Here is a 13,497-nt window from a genome sequence, read left to right as displayed (position 1 = left end):
TTTTTTTTTTTTTTTTTTTTTTTTTTGTAAATAATGTAGATGATCTTTTTGTTCTTTCATGAACTAGAGTGGATAATCAGAATCCATATCATTGGATGATTCTGTCATGGCTATTTCAATGGATTCTGAGAGGGTAGAGACAAAAGACTGACCTTTTTTCTCTGCATTGACTCTTAGATACAAAGTAATACGGGCTGAAAAAAGCTGATAAATTGTCTTGTATCTTTAGTAAAATTGCAATTGAAGAGGGTCTGGGGAGCAACATAAAAACAATTTATGGAAAAATTTCAAATGTATGCCTGCTGGAATTTTGGCATCTCATTAATTGCCTCACTGATAGAAAGAGATGCTTATGTTTATGCTAATATGAGTTGGTTCTTTGTGATTAAAGATGATGTTTCCCAGGTGAACTGCACTGAGTTTTGTTTGTTTAATGTTTGCTTACCTGGCTTCCATAGAAAAAAGCCCGAGAGACAGGATCAGACAAAATACTTTTTACCTTAAAGTGAACACATTTCCTGCACGACTATGAATACTGGGTCTAAGAAGCCCTTGACTAATGGTTATGAGAATTCTTTGGGCCCAGAAGCACAGAAGCAAAAGGTATCATATACTATAAACTGGCCTCTCTATACATATGAAGGACATTCATAATGTCATGCTACACAAGCTAGCTTGTTACTTCCGCTTCCGTGCAGATTGATGAAGTGAGGAAGTTGATTGGGCAACTGTCTGGTAATTTAGCTCTGTATTGTTCAGATGCATCCATATCAAGATATTTAAGGGCACGAAACTGGAATGTCAAAAAGGCTGTTAAGATGCTTAAAGCAACACTGAAGTGGAGACTGGAATACAAGCCAGAAAATATCCGCTGGGTAATGCTTAATGTTTTCTATTATTTATCCTTAATGTTGTCTCATTTGAAATGATGTTTGTTTTTCATACCTAGTTGAGACTTCAAAATGTTCTTTTGTTTGGGATCTTCTGTCAATCATTTCAGTTCCACTTATTTAGTAACTTTATAAGTTAAGCATGTACTGATAAATACATACTTGGTCTGGTCTGTTTGGTGATGCAGGATGATATTGCCTCTGAGGCTGAAACTGGAAAAATTTACAGGTCCGATTATAAAGATAAACATGGAAGAACAGTTCTAGTCATGAGACCCAGATGCCAGGTTTGCTCTAAAAGTTGGCTTGTAAACCATGTTTCTGCCCTCATGTTATGTTTTTATTTTCCTCTGAACCAGTTAAACCAGAACTGTGTGTGTTCTTTCCTTAACAAATTACAGGATAAGAAGAAAGCTGTTCTTGGTGTTGCATTTAAGTTAATTGAATTAAATAAATTAAATAAATTAAATAAATATTGGATAATAAGAAGTATGAGAAACATGTTTTTTTTTTAATAATTGACATTTTATTTTATGTTGTTTCACTATAATATTTGTTAAATTCAATTCCTTTGTGTACTTGCCTTGAAGGTTCCTCCCATTCTGATTACCTCTAGAATTTTCTAAACTTTTGAAGTTGATGTATCTCTGTAGAACACCAAATCAACTAAAGGCCAAATCAGGTACTTAGTGTACTGCATGGAGAATGCTATCATAAACCTTCCTGAAGACCAAGAACAGATGGTGTGGTTGATCGATTTCCATGGTTTTAATGTTTCACACATCTCCTTGAAAGTGACTAAAGAAACAGCTCATGTTTTGCAAGAGCATTATCCTGAAAGGCTTGGAGCAGCTATTCTTTATGATGCACCAAAAATATTTGAACCATTTTGGAAGGTATTCCATTATATTCCTTCTATAGATTACATAATAATCCATAGCCATTGCAACTTGAATTCCCATATTTGTTAGTGTTTTCAAGTTTCACGATTCACGAAGGTTGGGCTTGCTATAGTGGCCTGGAAACCACCTCTTAAAAAATAGAGGTAAGGTTGCCTACGCCGTCCTTCCTTCAATCTTGCATAGTACACCGATGTTGTAAGCTGGGACTGGCCACTAATGTGCGAGAGTTGTTTTCTGCTAACTTTTATAAGACTTACAGTGTCTCCAAATTGCATGTTTGTGGAATTGGTATCTGGAAAATATCTAATGAGGAAATATACGCTTTAGATAAATTGTTAGTACAATTGAAACATTTTTGAAATTGGAATTGGTAGTTTCATCAAGCTGCCCTATGCAATATGATGCAAACTCAGGAATTTCAAGAATAATTATCAATATGTACTTTTTAGATTTTTTTTTTAAATTATTATTATTATTATTAGCTTGAATCAGGTTTTTAATCGATTTATTCCAGAAATAAGGACATACAGTCATCACAATAAAGCGTTTTTCCTGCAGATCTCTTGCATAGATACATTGTGGTTCTGCCTCATTCTCCTATGATGCTGAATTTTTTATTTAGCTTATGGAGATATTATAGATAATTCTCTTATTATTTATTTATTTTGAAGCAGTGATATATTTTATTGAGTTGTCACCTGTACACTGCAACTAAGTCATGCTGAGAGTTAATAGACATTCACACGTCTTATCTACTACAAGTTATTCTAACCATTTCTTGAAGTGTATACTAATTATGTTCTCGTCTAACTGGTTCGACTTTAAACCTTTTTACTAGTTGACATCCAGTGATAATATTATTCATGAATAGGATTGCAATTATGAGCATTTATCTAGGAACTATTTTGCTTACTTTCAGAATATGACAACATTACCCATTTGTATTTGGCAAGTTTGTGATTCCTACTCATGCACACTTATCCTCCCTTTCACTCAGAAACTATGATCAACTTATTGCAGGTTGCGAAGCCATTTTTGGAGCCCAAGACTGCAAACAAAGTCAGTTTTGTTTACTCAGATGATCCGAATTCTAAGAAAATAATGGAGGACTTGTTCGACACAACTCAACTGGAATCTGCCTTTGGTGGGAATGAGAGTGCAGATTTTGATATCGCCAAGTATGCAGAGAGGATGAGGGAGGATGATAAGAAGGTGGCAGCGTTTTGGATGGTCGAAGATAATTCCAGATTAGGCGCTCCACCAGCATTGCCAGCTGTCCCGTCTTTAGAGGCGACGAATTCGGATTCAGATTCCGATGCCTCAAACAAGAAGGCTGAGAAATCAATTCATGTTGATGACAATGGAGAAGCTTCAGATGGTGAACCTTTCCCAGCTCCCATTAGTGGAAATAATGGCACAAAATAGTCTTAAAATGATGAGGAAATGTTGTTGTGGCTATCACTTTGATGGTACTAGTTTTGCTAACTACTCATTGCTCAATCTCTCATGGCAAATGAATTAATTGTTGTAGCTGTGTAAACAGACAAGAGTTTTATCAGGACAAGAACATCATGAATTAATTCCTTGTTTTTAATACAAGGAAACTTGAATTCCACATTGATTAAGGTTCTCTGATCTATTCTTTTACCCCGACTGATATCCCAAGAAGATAAATCCAGACAAATAAGACTATTCAGAGAGAGATTTTAGACTTTCCTTCAAAAACAATATCATATAATGTGAGTGCCTGCGATGTTACCAAGGCTTAATATGCCAAATATCCAGTTACAAGTTTCAACTCCCAATGGGAGTGGCCTATTAGTCTTCTTGGTTTGAGTCAGTTAACTATGGACAATTTAGGCTGGAGATTGTTAGCTTACTAACTTGTAATCTTTTGCTGGTTTAGGTCACAAGGCGGGGTTACTAGCACACACTCTTAGTAGTGGTAACGATTTCCTAGTCAATCAAAAATATGCCAAAATATCCGGCAGGAATGTTTTTCATAGTACCAAGAAACGTCAAGAATGAAGACATGAAAGTAACTGTTGAGCACATGCAGTTGAGGCCTTGAGGGTGATGAAGACCTTCACTGCCGGCCTGTAAATTTTCTAATCCAACAAAGACAAGTTCTTCAGCAGACGATAGTTTCGTAAAGCTTAAGTTTACAGGTTTAGAAACCATGTAGAAAAAGACAAACCCAGAATTATTAGAGTATAGAAACCCAGATTCTTCTTCTCCTCCACTTCCTTTTTGGAGAGAGTTATAACAATTCTCATTACCCTCCCTCACCTTTACTCTGTGTGTGTGTAAGCAAGTTTAGTTAAGGTCCCAAGAAATGATAAAGTTGCAATCTTTAGGGTGAACCACAGCATATGGAGTAACATTTTGTACCAGCCAGGGAATTCTGAGGTCTAAAGGGAGTGGTTCTTATCCATGGATGTTAGTGCTGGTTTAATTGCAGGCTCTCACCAGCGGAATGAGCTGATTGTTTTTCCTCAAAATGAGTATGCTGTAAGATTCTAGCATTATTAACTGCACTGATATGCAGATGTGATTGTCCAGTGGATATGAAATGAATTTCTGATTTTGAATTTCAATGGCTGGTAGGCTAACCCGTTGCAGCAGTCAAGTAGACAGATTTGCCAAGTATGTAGCGATGAAATTGGATTGAGTGTGGATGGAGATCCCTTCATTGCTTGTAATGAGTGTGCCTTTCCAGTCTGTAGGACTTGCTATGACTACGAGCGCAAAGAAGGCAGCCAAGTCTGCCCTCAATGCAAGACTCGTTACAAGCGTCTCAAAGGTGAGAGATCATTTTTGGCGTAGTAGTAAGCACTTGATCTAACAGATGTATGAAAAGACTTTCTATTTTTGTTCCTATAGGGTGTCCAAGAGTGGAGGGCGACGAAGAAGAGGATGACATTGATGATGTGGAGAATGAGTTCAATTTTGATCTAAGCAAAACCACAATGGCTCTGACATGTTATGAAGGGAAATCAATATCCTTGGATCCTTCCAAGGACTTGACGGCTTATGGCTATGGAAGTGTTGCATGGAAGGAGAGGATGGAAAGCTGGAAGCAGAAACAAGGGAAATTACAGATGATGGGAGATGGAGATGGAGATGACGAACTCGATTTATCACTGTAAAGTTCTTCTATGACTCACAAAATTATTGCCTTTACTCACAAAATTTCTTGATTCTTGATCTGTAAGAGTTGCTAATCAGGTCAGATGAAGGAAGACAGCCATTATCTAGAAAGTTGCCAGTTCCATCAAGCCAAATCAACCCGTATCGTATGATCATCATCATTCGCCTTATTGTTCTTGGCTTCTTCTTCCACTATCGCATCACTCATCCTGTCATTGATGCATACGCCTTATGGCTGACCTGTGTTATCTGTGAAATCTGGTTTGCTCTCTCATGGATTCTTGATCAATTCCCAAAATGGCTCCCTGTTGATAGGGAGACTTACCTCGACCGCTTATCCTTGAGGTCTGTTAGTATCAACCATCAAGCTTCAATTCTGATTCTTTTGTTGTTCTTGTACTATGTAAATCTCGAAACTTTAATTTCCTGTCTGTTAGGTATGAAAGTGAAGGCCAGCCATCTCAGCTCTCTTCGGTCGATATATTTGTGAGTACAGTTGATCCACTGAAAGAACCACCATTGATGACTGCAAACACAATTCTCTCCATTCTTGCAGTGGACTACCCGGTTGATAAGGTCTCGTGCTATGTCTCAGACGACGGTGCTGCCATGTTGACATTCGAAGCATTATCAGAAGTGTCAGAATTTGCTAAGAAATGGGTTCCTTTCTGCAAGAAATTCGACATTGAGCCTCGGGCTCCTGAGCCATATTTTGCTCAAAAATTCGATTATCTCAGAGATAAAGTCTTGACTGCATTCATCAAAGAGCGAAGATCAATGAAGGTGAAATATCATATATTCATATCACATGATTCTCAGCCTGCTTTTGTGTCTGGCACTTGCAGTGTTTCATTCTAACTCTTATCAATTTTGTAGAGAGAATATGAGGAATTTAAAGTCCGGATTAATGCTTTGGTGGCGAAGGCTCAAAAAGTTCCAGACGAAGGGTGGCGAATGCAGGATGGAACCTCTTGGCCTGGAAATAATGTTAGAGAACATCCTGGGATGATTCAGGTAACTATATAACATCCTTTTTCTTTTTTTTTCCATATATTGCCTATCTTTAGTAATTTTTCATTGGTCTTCTATAGGTTTTCCTTGGCCAAAGTGGAGAAGGAAATGAACTACCAAGGTTAGTATATGTGTCCAGAGAAAAGAGACCTGGATTCAATCACCATAGAAAAGCCGGTGCAATGAATGCTCTGGTAAGCTATGCATAAAAATCCTTTCTGATGTAAAGAAACCGACCTAAACAGCACGGTTTAATCTTTGTTTCTTATCATCTGAGCTTTCCTTTTCTGTATGATATGATAGGTCAGAGTGTCTGGTGTTCTCACGAATGCGCCTTTCGTGTTGAATTTGGACTGCAATCACTACATCAACAACAGCAAGGCGTTGAGGGAGGCGATGTGTTTCATGATGGATCCACTGATGAGAAAGAGAGTGTGCTATGTTCAGTTCCCTCACAGGTTCGATGGGATTGACAGATATGCTGACAGAAATGTTCTGTTTTTCGACGTATGAGTAACCTCACAACACACAACAAAATTGACTTTTGTTTTCTACCCATACCATAAACTGTGTCATTTGCTGTCATGTGCCCCAGATTAACATGAAGGGTTTGGATGGCATACAAGGGCCAATCTATGTCGGGACCGGTTGTGTGTTTAGACGACAGGCTCTCTATGGCATTGATGCTCCAAAGAAGAAGAAACCGGAATCTAGGACGTGCAACTGCTGGTTAAAATGGTGTTGCTGTGGGTTCTGGGGCCGCGGAGAAAAGAAGAAGAATAAAAAGATGCCTAATGTTGAAACAAGCCCAATGGTTTCTGGCATGGAATCATATGCTTTAGTGGAATCTGGAGAAAACTATCAAGGTAACATCTGTGTTTAAACTTTAAAAGATTTCATTTTCAATTCATTTCCACCAAGAACTGATTTCGTATTTCGTGTGGCGATCAGGAAGCAAGGCTGAAAACTGTTCCATTTCTGAGAACAAGTTAGAAAAGAAATTTGGGCAGTCTCATGTTTTTATTGCATCTACATTGCAAGAAAATGGCGGGGCACTTCGAAGCGCTAGCTCAGCTTCACTGCTGAGAGAAGCCATTCATGTAATAAGCTGTGGGTATGAAGAGAAAACAGAATGGGGAAAAGAGGTATACTATAATGCACATGGGCCAAACCACACTAAAAGACGAATTCAATCAATTACTGGTCTAATCTATGACCTTATAAACTCATATATTCTCTCTTATTTTTTCGATGTGAGACTCTTAACAGGCCTTTTTGGGCTTCCAGGTTGGTTGGATATATGGTTCAGTGACTGAGGATATCTTGACAGGCTTCAAAATGCATTGCCATGGCTGGCGATCGATATATTGTATGCCTTGTAGGCCTGCATTTATAGGATCTGCTCCCATCAATCTCTCAGATGGTCTGCACCAGGTCCTCCAATGGGCGCATGGCTCAACCGAAATCTTCCTGAGCAGGCATTGCCCTATCTGGTATGGATATGGAGGCGGCCTGAAATGGTTAGAGCGTTTCTCGTACATAAACGCTACCATATATCCATTCACATCTCTCCCGCTAGTCGCATACTGTACCCTCCCAGCCGTGTGTTTCCTCACAGGAGAATTCATTACTCCTCAGCTGGACAATGCTGCCAGCTTGTGGTTCTTGGCTCTCTTCATCTGCATTTTCGCCACCAGCGTTCTGGAAATGAACTGGAGCGGGGCTGGCCTCGACGAGTGGTGGAGGAACGAGCAATTCTGGGTGATCGGGGGCGTTTCAGCGCACCTGTTTGCTGTCTTTCAAGCTCTGCTGAGAGTGTTGGCTGGAATTAACACAGACTTCTCTGTGGGATCAAAAGCCCGAGGCGACGAAGAGGTCTCAAAGGTTTATGCATTCAAATGGACAACAATTCTCATCCCCCCAACCACTTTACTGATAATAAACATCATAGGAGTTGCTGTTGGGATCTCTGGTGCAATTAAAAATGGGTATGTTTCATGGGGCCCTTTGTTTGGTAAGCTGTTCTTTGGTTTCTGGGTGATAGCCCATCTCTATCCATTCTTGAAAGGTGTAATGGGAAGGCAGAACAGAACTCCCACAGTCATTGTTGTCTGGTCAATTTTGCTTGCTTCTGTATTCTCACTGCTGTGGATTAGAATTGATCCATTTTTGGGCAAGTCAGATGGCCCAGTGTTAGAAGACTGTGGAATAGATTGTAACTGACACACACAATTGTATACAGAATGAAGATGAAATGGTTGTTGGAAAATTTATAGAGAAATTAAGAGTCATGACTTGTGTTCGTGTGATATTTGGAATTGTGAAGTATATAAATAATCACTGTTGGATGATGGATAAGAGTATTAATTTGTGAGACAATTACTTCATTACGATTAAGCTTGCGAACTTATAAGTAAATTGATTTCACTAAATAATATTAAAAGTAGTGAAATGTTGAAGTTTATAGCATTTGGTGTACATTATATATATCATACACTAAAATTAAAATTCTCAATAATTTTATTTCTGCAAACCAAACACTCAAATTTAAATTCTCACTTTATTTTCACATTATTCCTCTCGAAATTACAATTCCCACCCCCTCCCCCTAATTCCCTCATAATAATCAAACGCCTTGTTATTTTCTTGATTTCCTAAGGAAGAAATGGTTAAAGGGCTCTTATTTCTCGTCTCTTTGTAGAACATATCTTCACAAATATCCTCTTGTATGTATTTATTCTCATGATTGAATTTTTCAAACAATCAAATTCAATTTGTACATTTCTTTGTATTTCAAAAGTTCTTTATCGAATTATCATATTGCGTGTTATCCGATTTTATCCTCTTAATCCTTATTCTTATCAAAGCAAGAATATCCTATAAAGGATTCATGATAAATTTACCTCCTTTACTCTCCTTCACACAATTGTATACAGTCAAAAGTTGTCACCTAGTTTATAATTAAGACAATTCACATCACCAATCAAGAAGACTCATCTAGATTAGTGGAGCTTGGGCATGGTTAATGCCCTGAGCCAAAGGGCAAAAGTACAGAATGGGCTGAAAGTCAGACGTCAAGAGTTGAAACAATGAGTATTAAGAATTTAAGAGCACTAAAACCAGAACTCACAATTCATTGGTAGATGAAAGATCACTAAAACCGTAAATGTTGGTCAAGACTAAAGATAAGATCAGATGTCTATAAAAAGATGCATTACAAGTTGTGTTGATCCCACACCAGCTCCAAGATGAAGGGTGTTCTAGCTTTTGCTTGCTTTTCATGGATTCTTTCTCTGTTCTTTGTCCCATCTTTAGCCCAAGGCCCTCCATACAAGGCGGTCAATCTCGGTGCTTGGCTTGTAGCAGAGGGGTGGATGACACCATGGCTCTTTGATGGCATTCCCAACAAAGATCTTCTGGTGCCTTGTTGCTTTCTTATAGTTTTTTATTGCGTCCCCAAACACTTCCGTTAAGAGTTCCACGTTAAAAAAAAGGAGAGAAATGAGTTACATTTGGCCATGTACATTGGGAGTGTTAAGAGTCTCACATTAAAAAATAAGTTTTTAATATGATTTGACTATGTACATTATAGTCCAGTTGAGTAATTTTTGTTCAATCTGAGATTATAACAACTTTCTAACTCATGTCTTGGCTTCTTCTAGGATGGAACTCAAGTCCAACTAAGGTCTACAATGCTCAACAAATATGTAGTTGCAGAGAATGGTGGGGGAAGCAATTTGGTTGCTAATCGCGCCAGTGCCTCTGGCTGGGAAACTTTCAAAGTATGTTTTAGACATGTTAAAGCTCAGAAATGGGAAAAGTTCAGAATCTTCTCTTTGATGCTTAATTTCTATGTTCTTTATGATGTTTCAGCTGTGGAGGGTCAATGAAACTTCCTTCAATCTCAGAGTTTTTGGAAACCAGTTTGTTGGGTACCAAGGAAATAGTGTAGTTGCAGTAGCAACCACACCAGGACCGGTTCAAACATTTCAGATAGTGAGGAACAGTAATGATAAGTCCAGAGTACGCCTCAGAGCATCTAATGGCCGCTATTTGCAGGTATTTCGTATTTCGTGTTGTGGAGCATATAACATATAAAAATATAAATGTGTAGTCTCACTATTAGTTAGTCTCTTCGTGCCTTTAAAAGTTGAATGTTTTTCGTGTTTTTAAATTTTGGCAAGGCGAAATCCGAGTCTGCAGTGACAGCAGATTATCAAGGCAATATCAATGACTGGGGAGATCAGAACCCCTCAGTATTTCAGATGACAACTTTTGGACATTTACAGGGTGAATACCAGTTAACAAATGGATATGGACCAACTAAAGCTCCACAAGTCATGAAGGTACATTTAATCTATATGCATAACTATCTGGTTTTAGTTTGAAGGATTCCTTAACTTTGAGGATTCTATAATCTGCAGAATCATTGGAACACATACATAGTAGAGGATGATTTCAGGTTCTTGTCCCAGAATGGCATAAATGCTGTTAGGATTCCAGTGGGGTGGTGGATCAGATATGATCAGTCACCACCAAAGCCTTTTGTTGGAGGCTCCCTTCAAGCTTTAGACAATGCCTTCACATGGGCAGAGTAAGCTTTTAACCTTCATTAAGGTCTGCAGAAGTCCTGAAACTGATCAAACAAAACTCAAATAAATCTTTTTTGCTCTTCTGATGCAGAAAATATAACATGAAGGTCATCGTGGATCTCCACGCAGTTCGAGGCTCTCAGAATGGCAATGATCACAGTGGAACAAGAGATGGTTCTGCAACATGGGGAGATTCCAACATTGATGAAACAGTTGCAGTCATAGACTTCTTAACCCAAAGGTCAAAATCATACCTTTTTCTAAGACCTGAACTGGGCTATAATGCACACAGGCTAAACCATACTAAAAGACTGAATCCAATCAATTAGCTAGTCTAACACATGACCTTGAGACTTTCAGGTATGCTAACAGGCGGGGCCTGGCAGCAATGGAACTGATGAACGAGCCAAACGCGCAGTTTGTCCCGTTAGATACCTTGAAAACCTTCTACAGAAAAGGGTATGATGCAGTGAGGAAGTACACTGCGAATGCCTATGTAATCCTATCGAACAGACTAGGAAATGCTCCCAACACAGAGCTCCTCGACTTCGCCAGACAGCTTCCTAAGACAGTCATCGACGTGCATTACTACAACCTTTACTGGGACCAATTCTCGAGCTGGTCTCCACAACAGAACATCGATTACATATACCAAGACCGCGCTGCAAAACTGGGAGAGCTCACTCAACCTAACGGCAATCCCCTCACATTTGTTGGTTAGTCCAAACAGAAATAACTGAAAGTCCGAAACTGGCTGTTGCATTCATGAGTGCTGCTTTTCTGACATGTTTGTGTGACCAAATTGCAGGAGAATGGGTTGCAGAATTTGCGAAAGGCGGGGCATCAACACAGGATTATCAGAACTATGCCAAGGCTCAGCAAGATGTTTATGGGAGGGCAACGTTTGGATGGGCATACTGGTCTCACAAGTGTCAGTATGAACATTGGAGTCTCAGAAGAATGATCGAAAACGGCATCATCAAGCCCTGAGAAACAACAACCTACACTAATTATCTTGTCAAATGAAACAAGACTGGGAATAATCTCACTTCATGTTTTCTGCAGTTTCCCAAAACAATAATAAATTTCTTAATGTACTGTGACATGGTATATCCGTTGCATTATGCTACCTACCTTAAACAGTGTGTTCCACTACATACACCATATATATAGATATTCAATTTTCTTGCCCACAAAAGGCGAGCTTCTATAGTGAAATAATAAATCACATTAACTAAATGGCTCATTTGTTTTAGTACAGACCATCCCATGATAAAAAGAAGTAAAACAAACAACGTAAGAAAGCATTTAAAGAGTTGTAAGAGGACCGGTGACAATGTTTGATAATATATTCTTATCCATAATCTACCACACATAGGAACCAACCAGGCTGAACGTGTGGGTTATATTCAATTTTCTTGTTTTAGTACAGACCAGTGATAAAAAAGGAATAAAACCAGCAACGTAAGAAAGCATTTAAGGAGTCGTAGGAGCAGATTTGATGGCTGTTATTTACTGATGATCCTTAGATTGCTTTTTATAAATAGGGGGGAAGATTCGATTCTTGACATATACACACAAGAATCCATTAATGCCCAGATAGAAGCTCTGGGTAGGCTTAGCTTAGGTTGTTTTCCAAATCTGTTGGCACAAAATCCGGGCACCCAGGCTAGGTGGAGGCAGGTGATTGGTTGAGCAATGAAATTCCATCGCAAGAATTGAAAGTGATGAATGGAAGAAGAAATTAAAGGATTGATGTGAGTGGATTCCAAGGCAGAAGAGATGGAGTGTATGTCCTTTTTAGGTAGCATTATCAGGTCTGCCATTCCCTCATTTCACGTTGGTGGGAAACATAAACCATCAACTACTGGGAGTTTGATTGGTGAAGAGGATTCCCTTTGATTTGAACCCCCCCCCCCCCCTCTGTCACTAATTCACTATGGGGAGTGGAGTAAATTGTTTTTAATTACTGGGAGGGAATTTTACAGATTGCTATCTTTCTCAATATATACTTCTTTTTTTTTTTAATTGATAATTTGGTTGGAACCGATTTAGAACTTTAGGTAAGTAAATAGTGAGTTTTAATAGTTAATATGGTTTCGAGATAAGTTTTGGTACCCTAACCAATCACAGAATAATTTTGTCAAGTCCTAACCAAGTGGAATAATGCAAGACTTATTTAGCATCAATTATTTATGTTATCAATAGTATTGGATTGAATTCAAGTAGTTATAAATATATTTGGAATGACTAAATAAATAACACCTTGTCATCCCTAATATAATGACTACTACCTAACTAGCTAGCATTCCTACCAAGGCTTGTGGAGCTTTTGACATCATACAAGAGTACAAGACTGTCAACTTTACACCCATTACAAAATGTATTCTTTTTCTTCAATATCATTTTAATGCAAATATATAACCCACTTTTAAGCCTGAAAATGGTGACCAAATTTGTGAAGCATAATTGTATTTAAAAGTCATAGATTCAATTTGTATTAACACTAAAGTGTGAGGGTAATAGTTGCGAGTTTTCCTCTCCATATATATATAGTCATGATCATATGAGAACACTTTTTTATGTGAGAAAACAAACATGCATGCAAACAATTATATAGCGAAGCGGTCAAGTGAAAATATTTTTCCCGGTAAAAAGTATGGATACACTTGCACTATAATGAACACTACTCTTAAAATTTTTTAATAATTATAAAATAAACCCTATATTTTTTCACTAAAATTTTCCACCATATTGATGAACATGATGGATGATTGAGATCAATCCTCACCTATATAGCCCACCTTAAATTGTGCTCATTGCTGTACAAAAGGTATTTACATGATTCACTAATAAAAGCTAAAATTAATTGCTTCATGACGTCATGAACTGTTAAAACACTCAAATAAATAAACATAATAAAACAACAACTTCGTCACACAGGAAAAGATG

General features: G+C 38.2%; 3 protein-coding genes across 3 annotated transcripts in view; all 3 read left to right on the top strand.

Annotated features, from left to right (window-relative positions):
- Positions 1–3,407, top strand: part of LOC116025569 (phosphatidylinositol transfer protein 3) — a 9,243-nt gene extending 5,836 nt beyond the window's left edge. The window contains exons 2-6 of the mRNA XM_031266839.1: positions 459–603; positions 699–875; positions 1,079–1,177; positions 1,544–1,786; positions 2,813–3,407. Of these exons, the coding sequence (XP_031122699.1) occupies positions 529–603; positions 699–875; positions 1,079–1,177; positions 1,544–1,786; positions 2,813–3,217 (999 nt within the window). The 5' untranslated portion in view covers positions 459–528 and the 3' untranslated portion in view covers positions 3,218–3,407. The remainder of the gene's footprint in view (positions 1–458; positions 604–698; positions 876–1,078; positions 1,178–1,543; positions 1,787–2,812) is intronic.
- A 35-nt stretch (positions 3,408–3,442) lies between these two features.
- LOC116025559 (probable cellulose synthase A catalytic subunit 3 [UDP-forming]) lies at positions 3,443–8,244 on the top strand. The gene is made up of 12 exons (XM_031266828.1): positions 3,443–3,531; positions 3,699–4,303; positions 4,400–4,595; positions 4,676–4,937; positions 5,021–5,287; positions 5,380–5,725; positions 5,819–5,956; positions 6,034–6,147; positions 6,257–6,460; positions 6,549–6,819; positions 6,905–7,098; positions 7,241–8,244. Exons 2-12 carry the CDS (start codon positions 4,226–4,228, stop codon positions 8,174–8,176), a joined length of 3,006 nt encoding a protein of 1,001 aa, XP_031122688.1. The 5' UTR covers positions 3,443–3,531; positions 3,699–4,225; the 3' UTR covers positions 8,177–8,244.
- An 876-nt stretch (positions 8,245–9,120) lies between these two features.
- LOC115996549 (probable glucan 1,3-beta-glucosidase A) lies at positions 9,121–11,738 on the top strand. The gene is made up of 8 exons (XM_031235824.1): positions 9,121–9,372; positions 9,616–9,735; positions 9,827–10,012; positions 10,138–10,299; positions 10,378–10,547; positions 10,637–10,786; positions 10,906–11,261; positions 11,354–11,738. The coding sequence occupies exons 1-8, from the start codon at positions 9,202–9,204 to the stop codon at positions 11,533–11,535; spliced, it is 1,497 nt and encodes a 498-aa protein (XP_031091684.1). The 5' UTR covers positions 9,121–9,201; the 3' UTR covers positions 11,536–11,738.
- Positions 11,739–13,497: the final 1,759 nt, after the last annotated feature.

This window comes from Ipomoea triloba, chromosome 1, assembly GCF_003576645.1.
Source record: "Ipomoea triloba cultivar NCNSP0323 chromosome 1, ASM357664v1".
NCBI lineage: Eukaryota > Viridiplantae > Streptophyta > Magnoliopsida > Solanales > Convolvulaceae > Ipomoea > Ipomoea triloba.
This window is presented reverse-complemented; position numbering and strand designations above follow the sequence as displayed.

What these genes read in the sequence shown, in the direction of transcription:
- LOC115996549 (XM_031235824.1), top strand. Translation starts at nt 9,202, where the DNA reads ATGAAGGGTGTTCTAGCTTTTGCTTGCTTTTCATGGATTCTTTCTCTG. An exon ending in CTGGCTGGGAAACTTTCAAA is followed by an intron (nt 9,736 to 9,826) that starts GTATGTTTTAGA and finishes ATGATGTTTCAG; the next exon opens with CTGTGGAGGGTCAATGAAAC. An exon ending in AAGCTCCACAAGTCATGAAG is followed by an intron (nt 10,300 to 10,377) that starts GTACATTTAATC and finishes TATAATCTGCAG; the next exon opens with AATCATTGGAACACATACAT.
- LOC116025559 (XM_031266828.1), top strand. Translation starts at nt 4,226, where the DNA reads ATGGATGTTAGTGCTGGTTTAATTGCAGGCTCTCACCAGCGGAATGAG. An exon ending in TCGTTACAAGCGTCTCAAAG is followed by an intron (nt 4,596 to 4,675) that starts GTGAGAGATCAT and finishes TTGTTCCTATAG; the next exon opens with GGTGTCCAAGAGTGGAGGGC. An exon ending in CTCGACCGCTTATCCTTGAG is followed by an intron (nt 5,288 to 5,379) that starts GTCTGTTAGTAT and finishes CCTGTCTGTTAG; the next exon opens with GTATGAAAGTGAAGGCCAGC.